Source organism: Anoplopoma fimbria, chromosome 9 (genome assembly GCF_027596085.1).
Source record: "Anoplopoma fimbria isolate UVic2021 breed Golden Eagle Sablefish chromosome 9, Afim_UVic_2022, whole genome shotgun sequence".
Taxonomy (NCBI): Eukaryota; Metazoa; Chordata; class Actinopteri; order Perciformes; family Anoplopomatidae; genus Anoplopoma; species Anoplopoma fimbria.
The window spans coordinates 23,378,046-23,405,702 of NC_072457.1; the positions used below are offsets into that span (position 1 = coordinate 23,378,046).

General features: G+C 45.6%; 1 protein-coding gene across 1 annotated transcript; it reads left to right on the plus strand.

Annotated features, from left to right (window-relative positions):
- Window positions 1–1,925: 1,925 nt before the first annotated feature.
- prr36a (proline rich 36a) lies at window positions 1,926–26,283 on the plus strand. Its single transcript, XM_054605210.1, has 5 exons — window positions 1,926–2,423; window positions 16,238–16,923; window positions 17,101–17,194; window positions 24,130–24,308; window positions 24,512–26,283. The coding sequence occupies exons 2-5, from the start codon at window positions 16,344–16,346 to the stop codon at window positions 26,191–26,193; spliced, it is 2,535 nt and encodes an 844-aa protein (XP_054461185.1). The 5' UTR covers window positions 1,926–2,423; window positions 16,238–16,343; the 3' UTR covers window positions 26,194–26,283.
- The last annotated feature ends 1,374 nt before the right edge of the window (window positions 26,284–27,657 follow it).

Sequence of the window (27,657 nt, forward strand, 5' to 3'; positions counted from 1 at the left end):
AGTCTATCCTAATTCTGTTAAAGACTTCTACCAGAGCTGAGCCACACCCTCGTGTAACGACATTATGAGGCAAACTGAAATGGATGGGCAGGATGCGAGGGGATTTAGACGCCTTTTAGGCTCTGCGATATAATGATGGACGCCATTAGTGCCGAGTTTAGTCAAATAAAAGAATGAGCCTATAAAATGTTTTTCTGGTGCATCCACACCCAAGAAGCAGTTTCCTGTGGCAAGAGCTTGGTTTTCTGGTTCTCATTATTGTTGACATTATTTTGCAAACGTGACTGTTTTAAACCATTTTTTTAAAGGATGAAGCAGCAAATTCGTTTTAGTGGTCATCCTGCTTACTAACAATGAGTCAAAGTAGAAGTTTTGGGGTTATCGCCCTCTTTCTGGCATTAAATAGCTGCCTGAATCCTGTAAAGAGCAGGGAAGGATGACTCACACACACACTCTCACTCTTCATTGAGGCACACTTAAGAATGTGTTCACTGACGAATCCATGGTTGATGATTTCTGGTAAGCCTTCATTCCTCCCTTTGCTCACAGAGTTTTAGATTTCTCTTTTGCCCCCAGGCTTTTTACTCCTAAATATCTCCATTCTTTCTCCTCGTCGCTGAGCTTTTACTAGAGAAACAACAGCTAATGTCAGATGTCTAAACCCATTCACTCTTTCTTTTCTCTGTGGGTCGCAATAGTCTTTGTATTTGTCTTCTCCCTTTTCATTAATTCTCATTGTGGAGCATGCAGCTGCAGCTCCCCCAAAAAAAAAAAAGCATTCAACTCTGAGCTATTGTGGGCTTGTACCATAGGGAAGTGGACACAGTGCAGAACTACAAACACAGAAATGAAACTTCTGTGAGAATCTGTTTAATTCAGTTGTACTCCGACTATCAGAATCTCAGGAAACCCTAAATGCTTGTCAAGAAGGAAGAACACTGATCATGCAAATTGGTGTGTCAAATTTTATTCAAAGCACAGACAATAAACATGTGGGTGAAAGAAAATGGCCAAGAGAGCGTATGGAGAGTCAGAGATATATTTCTTAATCATTTCATGCCTAGAGCCTTCAGACAGAGATTTATTGAACCTCTGTTTGTCACTTGGTACAGACTGAGAGAGAATCAAACTCTCTACCTATTCAACCGATGGCAACGCAACATTGTAAACAATGAAACCTCATTGCAATTACATCCACAAAGTTAAATGTTGCTGGTTTCCATGTAATTTAAATCATAACAATACACTTTAACTTAGCTAGAGAGTTCTTGACAAGGACAATTATGAAACAAAGGCTAAAAGAAAAATACAAGAAATTGTTTTACAAATGGAAAGCACGATAAAATAGTGTTATGATAAGAAATATAAAAAGGCAAAATCACAGTGTGCGTAATGCCACTGTGTCCTGTTTCATAATTTGAGATGTTCGTTGTGGTTGCTGAATAGAACTTATCCGTGCAGGATCACAGACAGGGAGCCTCCCTGCTTACTCAGGTCACCCTGTCTCCTGGAGACTGACATAAAAACAGGGTAATCCGGGTTACTTTAGCTCGGGCTTTGACACTAAAAATGGACTTGTTGCTAATAAGGGCAGGGAGGGTAAGGGTTAGTTGCATTGTGGGAAATGCAGGATTCTTTGTTTTTGGACTAATGCAAATGTGTGTCTTGTGAGTTCCCAAATGTAATTGTAATATAATAAATAAACTGCTGAAAATCCCCTTTAACATCTTTCCACTGGGGATAAAAATAAAAAAGTATATGTTTATATATGTTTTACATGGATAAGTTGCTTGTTCTGACGGGGCTACATTATTTAGGGACTCTTTCTATTTAAAGATGCAATATTATAACAATGCACTCTTCTTCTGTTGCTTCTTCTTTTCTTCTTCTTCTTCTGTTTTTGGGTGAGAGGTACCATGGACGTCTATTTGAACACAGCGCGCTCTCTGACCTCAATCTCTCGAGAAAACGCTCGAGTGATCTCCCCAGCAGCCCGGAGAGCTCGAGCCTCGGTTTTGAATTGAAACGTCGCTCCTGCTTTGCATAAGCAGCGGTCTCGCGCAGCTGATTGGACCGCTCGCGGGATTTTAATCTGCATCTTCTTTTCATGACCACCACGCTTCGTCTTCTTCACTCCCTCCTCCTCCTCCTCCTCCTCCTCGTCCTCATCCTTCATGAGGGGGAGCAGCCTGCGCGCCGCTCAGACGTGGAGGGGAACGAGACGGAGAGGGACACCCGCCACTGACCGCGCGGGGCTTTATTGTTAGGCCGGTGAAATTTACGGCTCTGTCGCGTGCATTTCTTTTTTTTTTTTTTTTTTTTTTTTACCTCGGCGCTGGGACGGAAAGGGAGGGACTGTTTGTTTGTCCGGGACTTCAAAGACACTCACACACTCACAGAGAGACAGAGAGGCAGAGAGGAAGGTACGGATACAATGTAGCGCGACAATGTAGCGCGGAGCAACGTTGTAGCGTTTCTTGCGCGAGCGAGGACATTTGAGTCCACGCGACGCTGCAGCGCATTCTTGTTTCTTTTGGGCTGTTTTTTTTTTTTTTTTTTTTTTTTTGGGGGTGGGGGGGGGTGTTGCTGATGGATGTGTAGTGTTAGCACGGCTCGGCTCGGCTCGGGTCTGTCGGGCGGTGACAGTCTGTGGGTTCATGGTGCGTTTTACTCCCCCCCCCACCCCAAAAAAAAAAAAAAAATAACAAAATATTTTGGATGCACATTGGCACGAGACTCGGCTGTGGCACGCTCGTGGTTGCATCTTGGGGGGGGTCAATGTATTGGCCGGGTGCGCGTGCTTCTCTCCAGCGTGCACCGCTATTGTTCCGCGAGGCTAAACCAGGCCTTTTTTTTGTTGTTTGTTTGCTAAACCCAGGAGACACAAGCGGCATTATTAAAGCTTCACTTCAGGTTTAAAAAAAAAAAAAAAAAAAAACCACACAGAAATGTCTAAACAATTGTGCCAGAGTGGGGGGGTCCTGGGGCCACCTAGGGGTCCTTGACAGGGGGCCAAAACAGCACGAGGAACTATTTAATAGTGATGGAAATATATTTATGACATTTGTGTTGAGGAGAGGGCCTAAAAACAACATCTCAGCTGTCCTGTTTTAGTTCCTCACTTCATGTGGGCTCCTGATGAACATGATAGTCTTTGTTTGTCATTTTAGATTAGTTTGGGCAGGAAAAATGCTTAAAAACTCACTTTTCTGTGTTATGCATACTGGATCTCTTTCCTGCACACACTTCTCTCATTCTCTCTCTTCACCATCCTCCCTGTTTTCATATTTGCAGTGATGTCATTCTCGCTGTGAGACCAGGGAGGTAAACAGAGAGCTCACAGGGCAGACCATCAGTCTGCAGAGCTCAGTGATGGAGGGATTACGTTTATCATCCAGGTTTTGGCAGAGAGTCTGCATTACATAATCGGTGTGTTTTTGTTGGGCTCTCTGGGTGTGGTGGGCAGGGTTTGGGGTGTGGGAGCAGTGACTCTCTCTTTGGCGTTTAGAGAGCTATTTGACATGCAGTCCTCACTGGGGAGTGTGTAGGCGCCTGAAACACCCTTGTGCTAATGCTGCCAGGTGTTTGTGTTTGTTGTTGTTGTTGCTGCAGAGGCGTTTATGTCAGACACACATCTTATCTGACTTATTCTGGCTCCAAGAGCTCGCTGCACGATCAATGATGCTGTGTTGGAGAACTCAACTGTGTGTCGTTTGATGCCCCCAGCTTCTCACTAGTCTAGTGGTGCGTTTAGCTGAGCCTCGTTAATGAAAAGAAAGTTGTCATGTGACCATGTTGTATTTGTCAGGAATTTGCACTTAGTCGTTTATCAGATTCTGCTGCCTGTCAACCACCACATGTTCAAGTAAAATCTTCCTCGTGTTTTGTTACGATTGTCTTTACTTCCACATTGTTTGGAATTCTTCAGACCACATGAGTTAAAATGTGTATTTAAAAAGTCACCATTTTTAAAAACTTTTTTTTTTGCTTTTCTTGATTGAAGATGTAGGAAAAAATGTGGAATTGGTAACCTTGGGCCTTTTTTGATGATGAATGTTCATGTTTAAGATGTTGCATGGGCACTACATGAACGACTTGAAGACACATTTATTTTGGGTTTATTCGGCCCCCAAGAGGTCTAACTTCCTGTTAGACCTGTTACGGGATTTGGGAGAGGAAGTCCTAAGAAAGTACTGTCAACTGTTAAAGGGGTTTTTTAGGGGAGTTTTTCCTGTGCCGATGTGAGGGAAGGACAGAGGATGTCGCATGTGCACAGATTGTAAAGCCCTCTGAGGCAAATTTGTAATTTGTGATTCTGGGCTATACAAAATAAACTGAATTGAATTGAACACCACTCACAGATGTAGAGCATAAGAACATCTATTCGTAGCTGGTGTTTATGTGACCCCATACTGAAGTTAATGTGTAATCTTCTGAAGCAGATGCATGAAACGCGTCATCAGTTCAAAATCCTAATGAACAGTTCATTTTGGTGTCTGTTTTTTATTTTTTTATGGCTAGACTTTGTGATTTCCAGAGGGGCAGGCCAACACACTTCCAGCCTCTGAAGTGGGTCACGGCCCATGTATTTATGCACAGCCACTTCTGCTGTTAACACCTATGTTTCCCCTTCCTCTTCCTGAAGGCCAGAGCAAACCAGATAGGAGCTCAAAATAGTTTATCTCATTTCACTGCTTCCTATAAACTTGTGAGAAGTCTCAAAGGATCGGATGAACCGGTTTAAAAAGAGGAAACTGCAAGAACTATGCACAGAATAATGTTTAATCATGATTATGTTGTATTTGCTAAATCACAAACATTCATTCCTTTTTTTTTATCTGTTAGTTCTCTGGGTTGCTTCAAGTTCATTGTATGTCGTCTATTTCAGTCTTGTCAACAAGGCAGGTCTAATGGGATGGCCTCAGTTTTATTCATGCATGAGAGACATGCAGGTTGTTAACATTGCACCATGTGTGGTGGTGTGACTGTTTAAAACGCCACACACTTGGAAACATATCAAGAATGATGACTGACTGAGTGAAATACCTGTTCAGTGTCCTCCCTGAAATACCTTTAGCACCCCGGATACTTTCGTCTCAACTCCTCGAGTGATTGCCTAAAGCTTGGAAAGCTGTCAGACCTCAGCAACCTCAGCCAGCTTGCCAAAAAGTTGATTTTTATCTGAGATGACAGGCGTGTGAACACAAACTTGCTACTACCGTCTGTAGTGTCAACTTACTTGTTAAGTGGTGTGATCTGCTGTTGGATTAATACATCTAAGGGCCGACGATTTGTGCTGTTTATTCAGCTTAGCGTGGGTTCATGTGCAACAGCTGTGAGACGTTATGATGGTTGTGGATGTTGGGGGTCAAAGGTCCAGGCCTATTCTCCACCATGATCCGACAGAATGTACTTACGGATCACACTCCGCCTCGTCAACATATTTTGTCACTATGGAGAAAATCTTGAAGCTAAAATCATTCACATTAGAGAAGTAATAAAAACGGCTTTATTTCATTTAAAGTGGGAAAAGGACGGTCAGAGTTTATCTTTCTCCAGCCCGGATACATTCAACCATACAATTGCCTAAAATTGTACTTTCGGGCTGCTTCTGATGATAATTTTTCCAATCACAATAGCATAGCAAGCCTGACCCGAAAACTGCTGCTCTATACAGCATGAAATGTGTAACTTTTTAACGCCTTGATGCAGCAGTGACATGTATGGGAGAACAGCTGCAGATGGAGGTCTCTGAATGGAAAGTATAGATTAGCCTGTGACGGACTAGCGGTGCTTGATGTTGGTTGATAGAATGGCCATCAATTATATTAAATAAATAAAAAAAAGAAATGGATAGTTTGCTCCATACAATTTCTGAGATATTGAGCTGACCCATTTAAATGTTTTTATTATGTTTGACCAACCATCCAAAACTCCCCTGGAGAAGCTGGGACCAGTTCATGTTTCTACCTGTTATTGATTAATGAATCGTTTTTAGCTCTGGTTTTGTTTAGTGAAGTTCTGAAAGCTATCCTCTGTGCCACAGGGACATTGGCCCTTTCCAGCCTGTACCCGTCCGAGTAGTCACTCAAAAATCGGGGCCAGCTGAACGGAGAGCACAACACAGGGTGAGGCATTTGCATCTGCTTGAAAGTCAGCTGCTTTTTTTTAACAGCCTGCAAGCCGTGTCAGACTCAGGCCCACGCCCATGGAAATCCAATCCAAACTCCAGCCTGCTTTACTGCATCAGGTTTAGGATGACATTTCAGGGTTAAACTTCATTTCATCATTCAGCCTTAAGGTTTCCTGCGTTCCTCTCGGCTGTGGTCTGGCGAGACGGTGCTCTGCTTTGCCTCTTTGCTGCTGTGGTTAGGAGGCTGGCACTCTCCTGCCCATTAGGATGACGTGATGGATGCTGGCGTTGCACTTTTAGGCACTCAGTCTGTCTGGAACTGCGAAGTTGGGCTTAGTGCACTGTAATTACCTTAAGAGTAGCTCAGCACTTTCGGAGTCTGTTTGCTAGCTCACTTTGTTAGCCTTGAATGCCATCCAAAAGAAATTCATCCGTGTTGTGTCAATATAGAGCTAGATTTTGCCTATGCATTATATTTTGATCAATCCAGGTATTGATTTTGCTTCTAGGGTGTGTTTGTTTTGTGTTGTGCCGGCTGGCTGTATCATGTTATCACCCTCTGCTCTATTGATATGCAAGACAGCGTCACTCCTGTGTGTATTCAGTAATGTGTGTGTGTGTCGCACAGTGCAGGGGCGTGGCAGTCAGAGAGAGAGAGAGAGAGGCAGGCGGGCGAGGTGTGGGATCCCTGTCCAGCTGGCCTCAGCTGACCCTGCCCAGTCAGAGGCCCTGGTAACTGATCCGGCTCTCTGGCTCTCAGTCATTATATTGCCTGCCTGCCTGTCTGACTGTGGCCAGTTGGCTGGTGCACAGGAGAGTAGCCGCATGAATGGCTTTAGCGCGGCAAAACTGATGTCAGCGCTGGCTTCTCTACAGCCAACAATCCTTGACAGAATCTCATAACTTGGTTTCTTTTTTTTTTTTCATGCTGAATTCAAGTTGGTGAAAATGTCAGCTTTTCTTCTGCAGCCCCGTCCCTTTTTCTTTTATTAGTTTGTTGCCATTAGACAGCAACAGGAAATGGAAAAGGGAGAAGGAGATAACATGGGACAAAGGTCCTTGGCGAGATGCTGGAATGAGTTTTATACTGCAGCATGCCTGGTCTAGATCCATTTCCTTGGCTTCATTCTAAAACTCCCCCCCTACCTTTTTTATTTTCCATCCATTTCTAGCAACCTTTCTACCACACATCCTCTAGTTTACTGAGGTTAAACTTGCCTTTTGTGAACATGTGTCTCTATAAGCGTTTATTCATTGTTGTTGGTCATTTTAACATTTAACTGACTTCACTTTCTTTTTTTTCTTTTTTTAATGGTGATCATTTAGCAGCGAGGGGTGGGGGCCTAGAGCTGTCGCTGTGGACCAACAGTCCTTAATGAACATACAGTGAACCTGCAGCTTGTGATAAACATGTGATAGACTGTACTTGTCATCCATCCTTCCCTCGTTCACTCTGCAGCCTCGTCGATACCCCCTCGGTTCCTTTTGGTGAAGTTACCCACGCCAGCTGCTCCCCCGTCCCGTTAATCCACTCAACCCCCTTCCCACTCTTCTCCCCGATGCACAGTGCAGACAATAGGGCTGGTCTCTGCCCCCCTCCCCCCCACCCATGGTACCCTAATGTTATTTTCCACTATGAACGCAAAAACACTTGCGATGATCATGGTGGGTGGTTGTCGTTGTTTTTGACCAGACCTGATTCCATACACACACTTCCCTCTCCCAGCTGATGATGACACCCTATTGACTTGGCTCTCTCCTCTTGCCCAGTGGCGGCAAGGACCGGCCCTGTGTGTTTTTTTTTGGGGGGGGGGGTTTCTTTCTTTTTTGAAAGCCTGCCAGGTTTGTGACAGCTTGTCACTGGTTTCCCTTCAGCCTTTCGGAGCGCTCGGCTGTAGCCAGTAGCCTCTAGTCCTTCCCGTTTTGAGTGCCACTCCCTTGACTTGTAGTCGCATTGAACCACCTGCTCCTAATGGCCTTATCGAGTAGCTTACAGTCACTTAGCACATGTTAGTGTCCCGTGTGGAATTGATTAGAATAAGCTGCATGCTTAACGTCAAGCCCCCCCACACTGATGAAAGTGTTTTCTTTTTCTGCCAAGGGCATTGGTTTTGTTGTCGATGCTAACATCATGTCAGTAGCTTTTGTCTGATTTGTTGTTGTAAATAATTAACGTTTTATTTCAGTTTTTTGTGCACAAGACATTATCATCGATTGGTTTGGTTTTGGGGGTTGGGCTTTACTCCGAATGTTAAAGCTGGAGTTAATAGCTGGTAGTTTGATCAGTAGGGATTCATGACGAAGAGATGCTTTAGAGAATGAAGCTTGTCGGCACCAAGTCGTCTTGTTCAGAACAAGCATTCTTTAGTGCGAATGCGGTCTTGGGAAGTAATGCTTGTCAACCCTTGACAGAGAAGACAGTCGATCGGTAAAGTCATTGAGGGCTCGTGCGGTTCTTTGTCAACAGATAACGAGGTGCATGGAGGGCCATTCATCACCTTGATAGTTTCTGTAGGATGGTGCACCTCCGTTTAGGGGTTCTGTTTTCCAGTTCTTTATCATGGTGTCAATATATCTGTGTGTGTTAACAACACCTGCAGCTGAACAAATGGCTTTATTGTGAAATACACATGCTTTTGGTGATTTAGTGTTCCTGCATTACATCTCTGCCTCTTTCACTGTACAGGATGTTGACATAATTAGTCAGAAACGGATTATTCATTTTTGCAGTGCTTCCTGTTTCCGTAGCATTTGATGTGGCCTGAAAATGCCTCACTCACAATTAATGATGTCTTTAAAATGGCGTGCATAGCGAAACCAATCCAAAGTCTTTGAAACGGCCCTTCACGCTTCGGTGGCCGACATGCAAAAGTTGCGTTCTCGTAAACACTATCCTAGCAGCAGGACTGATGTGCCGCTGCTGTGCTAACAGACAGACAGACAGACACACACACACACACACACACACACACACACACACACACACACACACACACACACACACACACACACACACACACACACACACACAGCGGGTTCACTCACTGGTGCTGCTGTTTTTCAAAGTTTATAAAATAAAATGATCTGAGCTCTATTTCCACCAGTCAACGGCTCCAGAATGTGACTGGAGTTCACAGTGTTTTTGTTTTTGTATAATGCTCTGGACTAAGGTGCTCCGAGGAACCAGAGCTCCCCATTGCCCCTGAACCAGGAGCCTTTAAGCTAGTGTGATCTTTACTAAATAGATTGTGCGGTTGTGATTTAACGAGACACTGCTGAGAGAGACTGAGAAAGAATAACAGCGTCTCGTTACTTCAGCCGTCCTCAGTGGCCCACAAGTTATGGAGCTGTTTTTGTTTCTATGTGTGCGTTTTTCTCGCCTGTCGGGCAGCCTGCTGAGGAATGCATGTAGTGTGTAAGAATGGGTGTAGTAATGTTGACAGTTGTCTCCTCACCTCGGCCATGTGTCGTCTCTGTGGTAGAACAGGTGAGGTAATGTTGGGTGAAATGTTCCCGACAGCTGAAACTTGTTTATTTTCAAAGTCGCTCTCTTTCTTTTTCAACAGTATATACAATATATACTACAATGCACCCTTGTGAGATGACTGTAAGGTTGCTAGACTACAGTGGAGGCAGTACCCAAAACCAGCACGTGAAATCCAATTCTGAACCAATGAATCTGCATGAATGAGTCATGAAACATCAGTATCCAATGTCAAATTACTTCTAGATCACCTGTGACCTGAGCCGACAGAGGTTTTTCATGGATGAAAGGAATTTCCATGTGAACACGTCTGTGCTCTTCATAGCCAGCAGGACTCTGTGCCAGAAGTCCAATAATCCCCTATCTCTGTTGCACGTACATATCATCCTTCATTGACTTGACGTTTTATTGGTTGTTTCTAACCCGGTGCAAGCTGTCAGCATCATTTCAAGATTATGAAGACGGGGTTTTTTCCACAAACGTTGAGCTTCAAGCGTGAAGATAGACTTGTATTGTTCACAATCCGCCCCGTGAAGGCTAAATACGACACTTTTTTTGAAAATGCATTTTGCAAAACCAGTTTCAAACCCTTAACTTATCACTTCCTGTGACTGAAGCTCTGCAGCAGTTCATGCATTTCTACAGATGTAGAACAGCACGAAATAACCAAATTCTATTTATTATATTCTATTGCAATTAGGAAAAAATAGGTTGAACCAGTGTTTCCAGTGTTAATGGGGGAAGAAAACCCTTTTTTTTTTTTTTTTTTCTTTTTCTTGATAAGCTTGAGAAAACAACATTAAATGTCAGGGCCAGAGAATGCTCTCTGTTTTTGTAGCAAGGAGAGCAGATTTGAATCCCATTTGAGCAAAATCAGTGCAACAAGATGACTGCAGGTCAAACTTTGGTGGAAATACCCACTGATTATGATTACTGAGCTGTATCTCCGGCTAAGTTGATACGGGACAATGTAGTTAGCTTTGGTTATCTAAGCTTCATAAAACACTATCCTCTCATTTCCTGGCCGTGGAGCACACAGTGCATTCTTGTTTAGTTCCTTCTGCTTCGGACGATGCATTCCTTCACTTAACCTGCTTTTAACTGACCTCATTAGTCCAAACTGGAGTAGTCACAAGTTGTGACCGAGATCTAGGTCGAAGCACAGAGTCACTCTAATATTCAAGAGAGGAATAAGGCAGAAACGTGGGAAATTATAAATATCCCTTTCCTTGGCCTCGTGTGTGAGTGTGTGAAGGAATTACCCTCCAAGGACCCATTAAGTACCATGTTTGTGTTTGTGTGACGGAGCGAGGCGGAGAGCTGCAGAGACTGGTGGAGCTCTGCAAAGCTGCACATCCACAAACGCTTGGCTCGTACGCACTCCTGTTTCCTGTCCGCATGCTTTAAGACGTTTGTGTGCGCATTCCAACAGCAGATTGAATTTCTCTTCTCTCTCTCTCTCTCTCTCTCTCTCTCTCTCTCTCTCTCTCTCTCTCTCTCTCTCTCTGTCTCTCTCTGTCTGTCTGTCTGTCTGTCTGTCTGTCTGTCTGTCTCTGTCTGTCTGTCTGTCTGTGTGTGCGTGCTAAACACTGACTTGGTGATGCAGCAGAAACGGCACTACTGCCTTGTATGGTCAGATGGAGAAATGGGAGGCAGCGTATGTGAAAGTCTTCTGCTCCGAGTCAACTTACAGTCCCACTTTTAACATGGATTTGTTTTTAGATTCGTCATTGAAGACTGGTTCTGTACATTCTTATGTTTTTTGGAGTTGTGTGTTGTGGTGTGGTGGTAGTAGTAGTAGATGGGGATTAGCGTGAGCAGTTTTTTCCCTGCATCTGATCTGACGCTTGAGCCTAAAGTTAGGAAAGCCCCCTTCCTTTCCCCAGACTTCTTGTTTTGCTCTTCATTCCACTGCATTAACGCACAACACTTCCTGCATTAGCCCTTTCATACATTTGTTTCACCACTCTCTCAATGTTGCCCGTGTTTCTTCCTGTGTACATGCTTCGAACGCACACCAGAGGAAAGTTAATGAGCAAATGGAGACTTGGGTTTAATATGTAAACACTGTCATACTCCCCCCCCACGCTACATGCACAGTCTGCTGAACACTCCCAGACCTGTAACCGCAGTCAAGTTCACCAGACTGCCTTTTGTTTGTTTTCGAACAGAGATGAATCAAGTGTGACGGAGGAATTGAAGGAATGCAGGAAGTGGAGGGCTGCTAAATTCCAGTTTTTGTCTGCTTTCATGTAAATCATGCAGACTTTCATCCTACACATTCTTTGCTCACTCTCCTCCCACACTGCCCCATTTGATGTGCACACACACACACATTTATTGGACTCCCCATGACCCTTTCACCGCAGTCACACACACACACATACGGACAGCTGCCACAGTGTAGCCCTGAGGAGTCTCCAAGATGTCAGCAGTGGAATGTGGATGGGTTGGATGTGCTCTTGATACCGAGGCTGCTTTAGGCGTTCGCTTTCTGCCATTAATCATCTCGGAGCAGATGCAGCGTTGGCATGAATCTGAAAGCAGGAACTCAACATCAGGCAACCGGAGTGGCTAGTTTGATATCCAAAATAGGGCTGCAACTAAAGATTTCTTTTTTTTTTTTTTTTTTTTTTTTTTTTTTTTTTTAAACCATCAATTCATCTGACAATATTGTCTTTATCGTTTGGATCGATAGATTGTAGAAGAACAAACTGTTATTTTGTTTGACTCGATAGTCTAAAACCCGAAAGAGACACTGGGTACTATATACGCAAGACAAAGAAGAAGAACAGCATCTTTTCTTATTTTTGCTTGAAAGCATTTATCAATTATGAACATTGTTCGATGTTTATCTGTTAATCAACCAATTTGATTCGGCTCTAATACAAAAAGGCTCCTTCGGGGTGTATTGGACCTAAAATATGTTGCTGTTTTTTTAATCAATCACAGCATTGTGACAGCAGTCTGGGGTAAATCTAAAGAGGACATTAAGCCCCAGCATCAGTATCAACAGCCCCCCCCATCCACCACCTCCTCCAGCAGTCTGCACAATGCATTCCAAACCCCTGCCATGCTCTCAACATGGCTCAATCCCCCCTCTGCTCGTATTAGACACAGTATTAAAAATGACCCATTTTGTCAGGCACTGCTTCTAATGTGTTAACGGGCAGAGCGTGAGACTGAGAGACGGGGCTACAGCAGATGTAATTTAACTGCCTCAGAGGTCAGGAGTACGATTTAACGACACACAAGGCTGTGTTTCTTTATTAGAAGAAGCAGAATGTAAATACCACCGGCGCCCTTTCTCCGTCCAGACGGACTCCCTCTAACAATCTGACAAAGTGACGGCTGCTTTTATTAGACACACTCTTCTCCCGCTTGGGCTAAATGCATATTAATGCAGTTTTTTTTTTTTTTTATTGTCAGCTTTTAGGCCTTTTGTCTTCATCACAATTCTTGAAAACACATTGTATTTGTCATCAGGGGTATTGAGCTAATTGTGATATTAGCCGTGTGGAAAGAAGGCACGCTGCGTCCTCAATATGGTTTTAAATCTCAGTGAACTGGGATTTGTTATGCAAATGTGGCCTGAAAGAATGGCTGACAAAGGAGGGTTTCTTGCATAGCATCAAAATGCATGAGGCTGTTCATCTTGACCAGGCAGACCTTTAAAAAATAAATAATAATAATAATGCTGCTGGTGTTGCTGTGCAGTCATAAAATCCGGCTCTCTGACTCAACATGTTCTCAGCTAGGTGTCGAACAGCTTGAAGAATCCCGTTTTTTTTCTTTCTATTGTCTATAGCATTGGTGTCAAGTGTGGTCTGATGGATATGAAAACAAGCACCAGCTCTGCAAATCAGTTTAACATCCCTTATCTGTGTGTGTCTGTGTGGATGGGATTTTAATGATCCATTCACTTCCTCTCTGCGCTGCGTCACACGGTGTCAGCTGGTTAGAGATGATGCCTTTACTTGCACAGAAGGGGGTCACCCCCATAAGGGAATGTGCTTTCATCCTGCTATCTGCTAAGCCTCTGGCATTAGTAGCTGGACTGGCAGAGCTGTGCCACGAACGTCACAGTGCCAGTCAAAATCCCCCCCGTCTCACTGCTCTTTCCGTTCGGAGCAGCTTCTTCCTGTTTGAATGAACTGGTTGGCCTTTTATTGACAAGTAGAGTCACCACCTCCAAAGAGAAAGTTTGACCTTATGTTATTAGTTTTTTTTTTTTTAATGCAAACATGCCAACACATTAAGAAGCTACCCCCTTCTCTAAGTTCCCAATTTGCTAATGGCTTCCAAACCTACCAATTCATATAAATGAGGTGATGCCAATGGATTTGATTTGAGCAACACTCTCCCAAATGACCCTGTACATTATCTAATTGACTGTCAATTGAAGGTTTGATCTTTTCCAAAAGAAGGGACAATCCAAACTTTATTTTAGTGGAGAAGTTTCTCTCCATCACTCTGCTTCCTTTTCTGTGTGAGGTTTGTAACCACAGAGACCAGAGTAAAACAAAGACAACAGATGGCAGCAGGAGGGGAAAGTGTTTTTATTAAGGCGAGCACAGATTCCAGGTTGTAACTCTTCCATGGCTTAGTACTTAGGGAAAATATTTGATACAAGAGATAAGCGGCTTGCATTGGCTGTTTGTGCAGGTGTGGGTGTTTTTGTGCGGTGAATGTTGGCAGGTGTGTTCGGGGTTTTCAGCGCTAAACTGGCCGAACAAGTTATTCCAAAATGTTTTGCCGACAAACAGTCCGTTTATGCATTTTGTCTTTTGATTGACGAAGCATTGTTGTTGCTTGGCTAACACAGAGTACACTGATGCAGATGGGGTCAATATGTACAGAGGCCTTTTTACCTCCCAAACAGCAGTGTGAAAGCACCGACATTTTTGTATCTGGGAGAAAGGGGCCGCAGTATTGTGTTACTACCTCTGATGAGTTAATGTGTAACTGGCGAGGAAGCAAATGTTTCCGGACCTTTTGGACAACAATAAGTGCTGCTGCTGCTTCTTTTTAAAAGACGAAATTCTAAAATGTCTGTTTGGAAATTTGTCAGTTGGAGATGAATCTGGAGGCTTTATCCGTCCTACAGGCAAATGTTTGTAGACTGTGGTGATTATTCTGAGCTGTGAGGCCGTATAAATGCACTCAGTATCTCATGTCTGTGGAAAACTTTGCTCATTGGAACCTTTTCCAAGATGTTTTTTTTTTTTAGTTAACTGGTTTAATGGCTTTATCATAAATCGTGTACGGCCATGACCTTGTTAGTTTTGCACTGAGTGGGAAGAGTCTGCTCTCTTTCTGAATGCTGTCATGGTTTGTTGATAATTATTATTACTCATGCCTTTCTAGCCTAGCAGGAAGAACCTATTCACTGTTAACCTTTTTTTTTTTTTTTTTTTTTTTTTTTTGTCCGTCTACTACTATTTTAGTTTGTCTTGGCTCTTTTTTTTCCTATCCTACTCAGTCTGTTTTATTCAATTCCCTCCTCATGCACAGCTTGTTTCCTGGGTCATACAGAGCTTCTTCTGGCTGAACCATATGTGTAGCAATTTACTGGAAGCAGATCTATAAGCTGTGGTCGGAGGGGAGGAACAAGTGGCTAACTGGGGGGGGGGAGGAGTGGTGTAATGGGGAGGGGGTGGGGAGAAGCTGCTGTGGTCGGAGGAATGGGGAGTGAGTGAGTGGGTGGGTGGGTGAGGATGATTAAGGGGGAGGTAAACCCATAATGGATCTGGGGAAGAGCTCCGTCCAGCCAGAGCAAGAGAAAACCTGAAAACGTGGAGGATGTGTCAGAGCAGAGTCATGTATATATATATATATATATATATATATATATATATATATATATAGGTCCTGAACTCATTAACATCTCGACCCTTTTTGTTTCCTCCAAACTCACCACGGCTTCTTCTACTCAACATTCAGTTCAAGTTTTCTGTCAATTAGGGAATCTCCCAGAACAATAATCTCCTTTTTTAAGTGACGCTGACCATCTGGATCTGCTCAACAGAGGGGAAGACAATGGCTGACAAGATGGCCATTTGGTGCTTGTTTTCCTCCTCCTCCTCCTCCTCTCCTCTTTTACTGTGTGTCATGTCAGGAGATTGTGAAGCCCTTCTTGGCTTTCAGCTCTCCAAACCACAGCTTTTTCCATTCTAAGATGCTTGGAACCGTTTTGGAGAACAGCAACAAGTCATCCGTTTTTATAAATTTCTGCCCCATAAAATGAGGAATTAAAACAAACCTCAGATCCTTTTTATTGTGGTATCTTAATAGCGATTACTAAGTTTATTTGTGTACCGCACACATTACAATGCATTATTACCATGGTGGTTCTGTTAGATGGGCGGACTAGTCACCGTGGTTGAGAAAACAGATTTATTGGCATCTCTCACTGCTCACTTCCTGTTTTTCAGACTCCCCCAAATTCCTTGGCGGCCCCCTTTCCATAAATGGCATTTCCTTTGGCTGACAGTGACATGTAAATCCGATGACTTTATGAGTAGTGCAGCATGGTTCAATTCTGCGTCCGAGGGGGAGGTGTGCAGTAAAAGATGACATTAATATCCTTGTGATGAATGTGTATTGTTGTTTTTCAACAGGACATCGAATTGTGAGAGGAACTGGCCAACCAGGACGAGCGTGAGCCCCGGGACCTTGTAATCAAGAAGCAAGTAGGCGTCTGCACCTTTTTTATAGGAGGAGGGAATGAAACCGGATGGGGATACCATGGAAACCACGGAGCCCACTGAAGCTGCAGCTGTAGCAGAGCCCTCTTCGTTGCAGGACAACATCACAGAGCAAGCCCCTTCGCAACCAGAAGAAGCGGCGAATGACGCGGCAGCACCCAGGGCTGCCCCGAAGGCCAACGGCAAGCCGGCGGCGGCAGACCCCAAAGTCAAACCGACAGCCGTTGCGACTAAAATGCAGCACGCAGCCAAGTCTGCGGGGGCCTCCGGATCACGTCCAGGTACCGCCTCGCACCGCACGGCGAATGACGTCAAATCCTCCAACCATACTTCTGCAGCCGCAGTCAAGAAAACGGCGACTACAGCAAAAGCCCCGGCGGCGGGGGCCGTACCTAAAAGACCGGCGGGAGGGGCAACGTTTTCCTCCACGGGGAAGAACCAATCTAGAGTGCCTGACAAGAGGCCTGTTGGACCGGCCAGGACTACCTCTGCTGCTGCCGCCACGGCAACAAATAGTACCAAACCAACAACAGTGAACGGCATTCCTAAGAAGAGACCAGTAGCCGAGACTGTTAATGTAGCGAGACCCAAAACCACAGGTACGTCTCAATTAAGAGAAGTAAAACTGAATCGAGATGAGCAATATTTCTATATTGACGCTGTGAGACTTTTCTGTGGCGTCATTTACAACCTATGCCTAAACATCACTTCTTTAGCTTGCTATGATTTCATCATTTTCATGTTGTTCCTTTTTTTCCCCTTTTTTTTCTTTGTAGCTACTGCCAGCAGAGCGGCGGCGTCCACTGCCCCAAAACCCAGCACCTCGACCACAACAAGAGCTGTTGGTGCCAGCGTTTCAAAGACCGCCAGGTATGCATGTTTATCACTAGCACAGGCAGCAGGGCTGATAAGGTAATACAAACAGCCAATGGTGCTGTGTAAACATGCAGACATTTGAATAAAGTTATGCTGTTGTGAAACCCCCTTTTGCTTTACTGACAAAAACACTTCCCTGCTCTGCGTTGCGTTTTCTGACTTTATAATCCCCGTGACAAACTGGATGAGGGGCGACTGTTTATCTTGATGGCCTGAAAGAGAGCAGCGGAGAAGGACGTCCATTGTGGTCTTTTTGGCCGTTATTGAGTCAGATTTCGCTTCACGAGTGTGAGTCATGTTAGCAGAAATAACCTGAGACAGAGGGGCCTTAACAGAGGCAGCGATACTGAAGAAGTACCGCTTTGTTCCGAACAGACCCCCAGGCAGAAACCAGCCCCACCTCCCCAGGGCAGAGGGCTATTGACTAGGATCATAATCCCTCTCATACTGAGCTGCTGGTTTGGATAGAGAGGGATCTAGTTGGAGTAAACTGATATCAAATGGTCATTTTGGCTGTGGCAGAATTTCCTAGTTGACCCGGTCGTTTACTTCCATTTCAACTAAGAAGCTTTTGTTTGTAGGTTTTCTTTTTTTTTTTAACTCAAAACAAAAAAATCTCCAAATGAAATACAGACTTTTATATGTTGCCAAACATAATTAGCAGCTGGTGGTTTCTTCAAATGTTTGCAAAAAAAGTTTTTAACTCAATTAATGCGATTGCGAATCGTTTAAATAAAGTTATCCGTTATAGAGTGTCAGATCTATAATAGACCACTCCCCCATCTTTCTACAGGATGTAGTGTTCTGTACTGAGTGGCCTGATCAGATTACCACTCCACTTGTCTCCCCTCTTGATGAAGCTTTATTAAATAAAGGAACAATGTGCTGCGTCATTCTGTTTACTGAAGCTGCACAGGTTCTTTGGATTCTTTCAGAGCCATAAGAAATAAAACAAACGCCCCATTTGTGTATAACGGCACCAATTTCTGAACCTCAACTCTCCTCCCTCTTTTGTAGATATTAGAAGTCCCAATTTCCTATTTTACACTTTTTTTTTCCTTTTAATATTAATCAACGCTAAAATGCCAACCCCCAAATGCCTGGATTCAGTTTGCAGTTGTAACTGTTAAGCATGGAATCTCTGGTCCATCCGTCGGTATGTGGGTAACGCCTTTTGCATATCACAAGAACAGCTCATACAATATGTATCTCACTTGTCGGTGTATTGTTTGGCAACCAAGGATGTGGTGCATTTAGGACTTTTAGAAGTTTTGAACAAGCGAGTCGATCAGATCCTCCACAGCGGGCTTTTACAGGCCGCGGCTCATGACTGCACTTTAGTTTTGCTGCTGGATAACTTTAAAACCGAACTCTTCTTCACTTCCCTGAAAGCACCGCTTGCTTTTAAATGACTTGTTAAAATGATCGTTTGAGTACTAGACAATGTTCTCATTCATCGGGAGGATTTTGATTGTTTTCTATGTTGGATCTTAAAAGAGTGACCTTGATCAAAAACTGTGGCACCATGTAGACTTTGACGTGATGATCAGTCAAGCAGGGTGTTGTTGCTCTTCGTGTTTTATACTGTGTGTGTGTGTGTGTGTGTGTGTGTGTGTGTGTGTGTGTGTGTGTGTGTGTGTGTGTGTGTGTGTGTGTGTGTGTGTGTGTGTGTGTGTGTGTGTGTGTGTGTGTGTGTGTGGGTGGGGGAAGGGTGTGTACATGGAGGAGTCCTCTTCCTCTGAATTAATCAGATGAGACATTTAAGTGTTGGAGTCTGATTACACATCATCCCTCTGTGACTGTTCGCTGGCTCGTTCCTATCGGGACGTGACACCAGCCACTCGGCTCTCTGCTTGAGACAAAGAGAGGACAACGGCGGCAGGTGTCCTTCCTTGTGACATACGAAGAGCGTTTCACTTCGGGCCACCTGCATGTGATGTCCAATCCTTTTGTGTAGCAGCAGCAACAACAGCAGCAGTGCTGGCGTCCTTTTCACTCAGTGTTCGTGCTCGTGCTGGCCCTCTGGCAGAGTCGGGCGGTAACTGCGACAGACCTTCTCTCAGCTCAAACGATGACTTGCATTAGTCATGACACTGAGAACAATAGCACCAATAATCTGCAGCAATACGTGCAACAGTATTAAACGGTGTTAAAGGATTTGGCTAACTACCTAATGAGATTAATTGGCTCCAGCACAGTGGCTGTTTAGCTTCTTCCTTGTACTTTTGTAGCCACTTCTTTCTAATACTAGCCCCGCCCCGTTTGTTTTTTTCTTGTATTGCGGAGACAACTGGAGTCATTGTTGCTGTTACTGTCACACAGGAACGCACACTGACATTTTTCAAGTTTCAGCAGCTAAATCTCTTTTATGGTGATGTATTGAGGTAAACCGGAGAGACCGTGAAGGCCAACATACACAACACACTAGTTAGAGACCCGCCTCCCTCATGAAGTATTGATGTTAATGGGCCACAAAGGGATAATGGAAGCATATTGGCTCATTCGCGGTTATTTGCTTTCAGCTCCTGGAAATAGTAATTGTGCTTTGGTATGGTGGGAATACGATTTTGATAGAAGGATAGAAAAGGCAGTAAAAATGTGCATCCGTGCTGAGGACTCATATTGTAGTAATGTGGCACGGCTGTTTCAGCTGTGTGTTGATTGGTTTCTTACTTAAAGTATGTAACTAAAAACCACAGGCATTTTTAGGCACAATCTTCTCCTTTTTCCACCCAATATAATTTGTTTTTTTTTAACAGTAAAATCCCCATCCCCCTCACACATCTTCAACCTCTCCCTCCACCCACCCCAAACACTCGTTGGGTCCGGGGGATGTCTCGGTGGTCGATGAGGACCCTTGATAACGGGAGTAGAAGCCAAATGTTGTAAAAAATCTGGCACCTGCTTTGCTCTCCTCTCCTCTAACCATGGGTCATGGTGTCCTTGCACTGACTGAGCAATCAGTCATTGTCCACCCCAACACCGACCCCCCCTCTCTTTCATTCTCCCCTCTCTTCCCCCTCATCCTTTTTTCTTTTTTTTTTTTTTCTTCTTTGTGCCGTCTGTGCATTTACAGTACTGGGCATTTAGCCAGAATCTCCTCAAGCCGTCCTTTACAGCCCAACTTGGAGCGAGCTGTCCCCATATTTCTAACTCATTCATCATTTAGCTGCATACAGAAACCTTTAAAATTCAGAGTGTGGTTATGTAACACGAGAAGGACGGTGATTATGTTGTTGAGCAATCTGCAAGATGAATTATGTTCAAAGTATTCCCATTGGGAATGGACAGAATGGCTGGTGGTAATGGTAGATACAGAAGGCTCCCTCATTCATCCAAAAACTAAATGGTCTACTTTTGAGAGACCCTTTTCCTGTCATTTTGCCAGTTTCTCTTCCCGCCTCGTCTGGCGGTTTACTTCTGTTTTGTCCCATTTCTCCCGGACTCGGTAGGGAGCAGGCTTACTGTCCTAACAGAAAAAGGCCCATGGTGTCTATCACAGTAACAGCGGGTGCCCTGGGCCTCATAAGAGCCAACTCTGTCTGCCATGGTTTTGCTTGGCTGCAACTCTTCATCTCAACTTTCCAGCGAGCCTCCAGTCTGCATTGTCAAGGAGATAACCGTGGGCCAACACAAACCCTTGGAATGTGTGCTCGTCTCGGGGAAGGAGTAAATCAGCTGGTTTTGGACGGCCTACAAGCCAAACAAGGTATTGTTAGGGTGCTCCATTTCCATTTGTTGTCTTGGAAGGGGGCCCTTGAAGCGATGAGAGGTAGATTTAAAAAAAAAAAAAAAAAAAAAAAAAAAAAAAAAAAAAACGGCGAGGACAGAAAAATGTGTACTTTGACTGGATTTTATTTGCAGGATGAGCTGCGGCTGGGATAAAGTTTCTTCCTGACGAGCCCTCTTCTTTTTTTCTTTGGCTTGATTAAAGCAGCATAATTAAATAAACAGGAGCTGTGTTCAGAGGAGAGACGAGAGCAATGAGGGACTCGTGATGGACGGAGTAGGTGTGGCTTCAGTAAACCCCCCCCCCCCTTGGCTCATGTTTACGCTTTGATTTTCAGCCAAACAGATGTTGCAGCTGCTCAGCATGTTAATAGCACGGGCGTGTTGCTGCATCTGTCGTAAACTTTAGAGAATAATGTCCGTGAAACAAAGAGAGTCCATAAAGTGCATCGGCGAGCTGTCCCTGTGCTGACCTTTGTCCTTAAGAGGGCCTGGTGTTTGGTCATTGTAGATGGCTGCGTAGTGCCTCTCATCCTCCCCTTTGGACTGTGATTTGTATTGATTTCTACCCTCTGCTGGCAGGAAATGTAATCCATACTAATACACCAACAACAGAACCAGCAGCCACCACCCACAGGCAGAGTACACAGGGTTTAGTGGGTTCCTCTCTGTGCCGTCCCTCTGGATCAAACCCTTTTTTATGAGTTATGACTCATCATAAAACAATGAAGGGGTGGGGTTGGGGTGATGTTGTGTCTGTGACCTCCCCTCACCCTCTTTATTCCCCATCCCTTAACTCTTTATCTTCATTTCATCCTTCAGTATAACTCTTCTACAGAGAGAAAGTCATTTGCTCAATCACATCAGGAATCAAGGCGGACATAACAGAGTGGGTCTGTCGATTCATATTTTGTTCGCATGCAGGAGTAGATATGAAAACTGTCTCAATTAAGGAACATTCTGTTATATTTCTACTGAAAAGTTCAAAACTGTGCCGTTTAACTCCCGTCTCACAGTTTGCATGTCCTCGTTTATTTCTCTTCTGCTCTTCATCATTACCCAACGTTCACTCAGGGCCGATTTCATCTCCGTGTCTGACACATGAATCTTCTGTCTGATGGCAGCTCATAAGAGCATCCCTACGAGTCCATGTCTGTGCAGCGGCTGTCTGCTCCCGGGGGAAACAAATGGTCATTGTAATGGTTATTGTAATGTGGGAGCGGCATCTGTGTGCGGGCATGCAACTCCGCTCGAAAAGCCATCAAAGTCACTGTGTCTCTGTCAGTTCATGTCACATCATCGACCATGTCGGCGGATCATAGGAAGACTTAATGGGGATTGTTGTAATTGGTGGTGGGGTCACACAGTTCCTTAAAGCAGCTCCATTCGATTATGGAGCTCTCGGTTGTTGTGATAGTGATTCTGGTTTAATAGAAACAGATGTCATACTAATTATGTACAGTGCTGAGGTTCAAGTGTAGGAAGGATGGTTAGATCCGCCTGCGGCTGCTCTTTTAACCGCCTGGCTCTGTTTGTCGGTTTGCCAACGCAGCACAAACTACGTCAAAGTCTTGGAGCCTGACAAGACTAATGTATTGTTTGGAGATTTCACAGAACCCAGTTTAGTAGGGCTTCTCAATTTTTTGTAATTCAAGTTCCATTTATGATTGTTAAAAATAATCCTTGGACTGCCTTCACAAAAATAAAAGTTTTTGTTTTTTTTAGAATATGTGGTTATGCCACCCCGCTGTAATGACCAACAGTAATGTTCTGCTCACCCTCAATCCATTACTGCCAGCCATTATGAATCCATATGAATGTATTCAGGGTCATATTTCCTCACCACACGCTTTACAGCTTTAAAATATTTAAAGCATATTTTTTGTAATTCAGTAAATAATTGGTCCCAATTTAATAACAACATGGTAAAACCATTTTATATATTTCAGTTTGAATTAAATACTTTACAAAAAAATAAAAATCATAGTGAAAAATGAATAAATATTTCCAGCTATGATAATAACTGACGGTGTTTACGTGCATGCAAACAAATGCAGATGAATCGGGTTAAGACAATAGTCTAACTTAACTACACTGAGGTATTCAATGAGCAGAACGCTTAGAATTCAGGATATGATTACATTTGAGGAAAAAAAAATATCGTTTTGAATTATCGCCCAGGCCTACATCAGACTGGTGACCAGTCAGTGTTCTATTGTCCTCAAAAAACAAATTCAGAGTTGGGTTCGCATTTCAAATTTGTCGGAACCATCAGATTCAGTCAGAGACCCGGGTTCAGCTCTCAGTTTTAGACCCCTGCAGAACTCTTAATTTGCAGATTGAAGAACTCTTTTATAAACCCAATGGGTTTAGTCTCCAAGAAGCCAGTTTTGACAAATTTGCTCCTCAGTGTGTCAGTGCTCAGTGCAGAGCAGGCTTTAAATCCTATTTGCTTGTCTAGGAGAGGAGCCTGATGGAAGAAGGGAGGAAGTGGGTAAAGGAGAGCTTGTTGTAGCTGCAGTAGTGATTGGGTGGATTAGTGCACCGTCACACCAGAACTCCTTCAGATGGAGAAGTAGACCAGGAGCTTAAAACCAGATTGATTTTTAAGACTGTCATCTTTCCTCCTCCCCCACCTGCTGTATGTGTTGTGAGCTGATCTCTCCCTTTCCTCCGCTTTTTAACCGTAGTCTTCCTCTATGACTTTCCTCCAGTATTTCCTTCCTTTGCGTTGGCTACCATACTTCTGTTGTCTTTGCATTCTGCTCACCATTGACTTTTAAATGTGGTCCCCTTAGCTCCCACATCTCATTCCCTCTCTTCCCCTGTCACTGTTTGTTCCCTCAGTTCAATCTTCTCCAGTTCAGGTTTTCTATTCCAGTTCCATCTTTCTTTCTGTTTCCTTTCCTGTCACCCTCCTTCTCATTACACCGTTTCCTCGCCTCTTGGATGTGATTGGCGAATGAAGGGGGCATTAGAGTGCGGCAGTAGATGGATGGTTTAATGGGTTCCCATTGTTGAAATTGCTTTAGTGGTTTACATTAGCAGAGGTCGTTTATTTATGCTTGTAAATGCATGTAGAGGCAGAGCATCAGATTTCATGTTTGGATCTTTGCCAACAAAGAGTATGGACTACAAAAATCAAGCTGAAACAACTTCTTTAGTTCTTTTTTAACTCTTTCTGTTTTGTCTTCCTCCAGGCCTGCTACAGGTCCCTCGACTTCTCGACCTGCATCCACGACATCCAGGCCCACCACATCCACAGTCAAGCCCTCCACCACTGCAACTGCCAAGACCACTGCCTCCAGAGTCACCACAGCGCCCTCTACAGGCAGGACCACAGCAGCACAGCCTACCAAAACTGCTGCTGCTAAGAAAGGTAAGGAGTTCCACCTTGTACTGACCAGGAGACTCTCTTCTTGAACGACATCCCATTTACGTTTGGATTACATACAGTTTGAAGTTGTCAATCTAAAATGGCTACAATAAGGTAGCAAAAAGTGTTTCACTTGCCAGCAATGACATAAAAATGTTAATTAGATTTGGTGAACTGAACATTTGTTGTTTTTCTCTTTGCACCAGATGTCAGTCGACCACTTTCTGCAGTGGCAAAGAAACCTACCACAACGTCCACTGTTACCAAAAAACCTGAACCCTCTAAACCCACAGCCACCGTAAAGCTCAACTCCGCCTCCAAATTGTCGTCGGCCGAGAAGTCGGCAGACCCCAAAATGCCACAGTCCAAAACTCCTCAACCTGCGAGTTCTACTCCCACAAAGAAACCTGTAGCGGCGGTTCGGTTCCTCGCCCACAACAAGCTGCCGCTCGGTCGAACCCCACCCGCCTCTCCAGTCACCAAACCTGCAAGCAGCAGCACCCCTCAGGCAAAACGTGGAACCAAACCCACTCAGGCTGTCCCGCCTTTCACCGCTGCCAAGAAGACGGGGGTTTCAAATACTACCAAACCTGCTGAAGAAGCACAGAGAGCTGCAGGAGGAGGAGCAGCAGCAGCAGCAGCAGCAGCAGCAGCAGCAGCGACTGTGCTAGCAGCAACACAAACGGAGGCTACAGCGTCTCTCCCACAGGGATCATCCCTCGCTGCCTCCGCACCAGAGGACGACCCTCCCCAAGTCTCGGCCCAGGATACCCCGCCAGACGTGGTACCTCAAGAGATTGTTCAAAGACATGCAGCTGCTTCTTCTCCTCCTCAAAGCCCCGTCAGGACAGCCTTACCACAAACCCCTCCACCCGAGGAGCAGCCAAAGAGCGACGCTCCCATACTGTCCACACAGGAGCAGAGCCCTGCCCCGGCTGAGCCTTCACCACCACCAGTGGCCTGTCCTCCAGATCTATCCGAGGAGGCTCTTTACCTGTTAACAAACCAAAGCCCCTCCACATCTCAAGCCCTCCCAACGGCTGCAGCAGCGGACGCCATCCTTCTGATGGTTCCTCACACCAATCTAAATGAGGAGGAGGAGGATGATGAAGAGGACAGGGAAGGAAGCCAGCTGGTTTCTGTGTCTGAAATGAGCGGAACCACACAGCCCACCGAGGAGTCTCGTCCCGGGTCGGCTGGACCACCAGGAGGTTCCCCTTGGAGGGCGGGTGGCGCGTTGCTCTCCGAGCTGGACTCCGAGGAGGTAAGCGGCAGCCAGCAGGGAGCGTCTGAGCTGAGCGCCCCCGGCGTGCTGGAGGGCACGGAGAGCATGGATGACCTTGGAGACGGCAGCCTCAAAGGAGCCATCGACATGGAGGGGGCCTCGGCGGGCTCCCCCGACTTCGAGAAGGTTCCCGACATACCGGCGAACGACTTCGACGAGGACGAAGACGAGGACGATTACGACGACCGGGTCTGCGACATGGACGTGGGCTCGGAGCGGGCCGACGAACCTCAGAGACCCAGGCATGACAACGACGTGAATGAGGATGCTGAGGATGAGGAGGAGGAAGAGGACGACGATGACGTGGAGATGGCTAGTGAGGGCGTGACCGAGAGCGGGCTGGAGAGCTATGGGAACGCAGATGAGGATGACTTTGCTGAGGATGAACGGCTGGACAACCTGAACAGAGTGGCCGAGCCCCCGCCCCCCCTCTGCTGCCCTCCGCCCCGGCTGCTCAGTGGGACCAACCGAACCCCTTTGTGGATCCCTGGAACGAACCTCTTCAGCAGCAGCAGGGTGCCGAGCACGCCTCCCAGCCCGAACAGGTGGCGGGAGCGTCTGCAGCGAGCCCTTTGGCCGGCCCCTGGCAAGCGGACTCGGTGACCCCAACTCAGAACCCAGCCCAAGCTTGGCTAGAACTCGGCTCGGCTCCTTTTGTTCCCGATAACCAAGAAGTTCCCCACGGTTCCTCTGAGCCACAAAATGTAGAGGCCCAGATGTACATGGATCAGTCCAGCCCCGCCCCGATGCAGATCCTGAACCCGGCTCTCCTCTCTGCCCCGGGAATGTCTCTGTCAAGCACCCTGAGCAGCGAGACCAGCACGTCCGAGGATCTCTGCGACCCCAATCAAGAGGGGAAGCTGCAGCCTCATGATGTGGGAGCCCCGGCTCTTTCCCCACAGCCTGACCTGGACGGGGAAGGAGAGGAGGAAGCCGAGACCCTGCCCGCCGACGAAGTCCTGGGAGGCCCCGCGACCTCCCCGCCTCCAACCCGTCCTCGGCCTCGGCAACGGAGGACGAGGCCAGCGACACGGAGGGAGAGGCTCTGCTGGACGACTCCTTGGAGACTCCGGCTCTCTGCCACATGACCTTCGACAGCCAGCCTGCAGCCCAGCGCTGCCTGTCCACCGTGGAGGAGGGAGAGGAGGTCGTCACGGAGGAGAGCGCTGCGGGCGAAGAGACCACCCCGCCCTCGGCGACATCGCTGGCGTCTTACGGCTTTGACACCATGACCACGGCCTCCAGCTCCAACGCCCAGTCCACGGGGGAGAGCTGCATCAGGAGCCCCGGCATCTTCTCCCTGGAGGAGCTGCCAGAGGAGGCCAAGGAGCCCGGCCTGAGCCCGCAGCCTCACACCCCGCCGTGCCTCACGGAGCATCAGTACATCGAGTGCGGGAAGCAGGAGGCGGAGTCTGCCGAGCACGTCGGGGAGGAGGTGCCGGGGCCCGAGGAAGCCCTGGAAACTTCGTCAACTCTGAGCACTTTGCAGCAACCGGAGGAGAACCCAGATGACCTCCAGCCTCCGTACTATTCTGCTATCTGTGAAAAGACTGAGAACTCTTTCGCAGGTAACGTATAGTTAATCATCTCCCTAACAGCCCAAGAAATGCCCCTTAACCCCCTCTGGCCCCGCTCCAGTCTCCCCACACATATCTCACTGTTGTAGCTCTTATTGTCAGTGTTTGTCCTGAAATCTCCGGGGGTGGACGTAATCAAAGTACAAATAAATAAATAAATAAATAAAAAAACAGAGAGCAAAGAAAGGGAAGAAATAAAAAAATAAAAAAAAGAGGACGGCAGTGGCACTTCCCTCTGATATAACGTTTCCATAATGAGTATATGGCTTAAATTCCTGTATGTGCAATAGCTACTACTATTTACTCCTAATGTGTGAGCGTGCCTGGGTGTTTGGTGTCTGTTTGACTTAACACAGAATCATGTGGTTGTCCTGAACTGGCATGGATTTGACTTTAAATGTCTGTTTACAGCTCTTAAAGAGGGGAACAATTGAGCATAACAAAAAGAAACATGGAATGAACTGTTTAACATGTTTTTCATGTGTATTTA

What these genes read in the sequence shown, in the direction of transcription:
- prr36a (XM_054605210.1), top strand. Translation starts at nt 16,344, where the DNA reads ATGAAACCGGATGGGGATACCATGGAAACCACGGAGCCCACTGAAGCT. An exon ending in AGCGAGACCCAAAACCACAG is followed by an intron (nt 16,924 to 17,100) that starts GTACGTCTCAAT and finishes TTTTCTTTGTAG; the next exon opens with CTACTGCCAGCAGAGCGGCG. An exon ending in AACTGCTGCTGCTAAGAAAG is followed by an intron (nt 24,309 to 24,511) that starts GTAAGGAGTTCC and finishes TCTTTGCACCAG; the next exon opens with ATGTCAGTCGACCACTTTCT.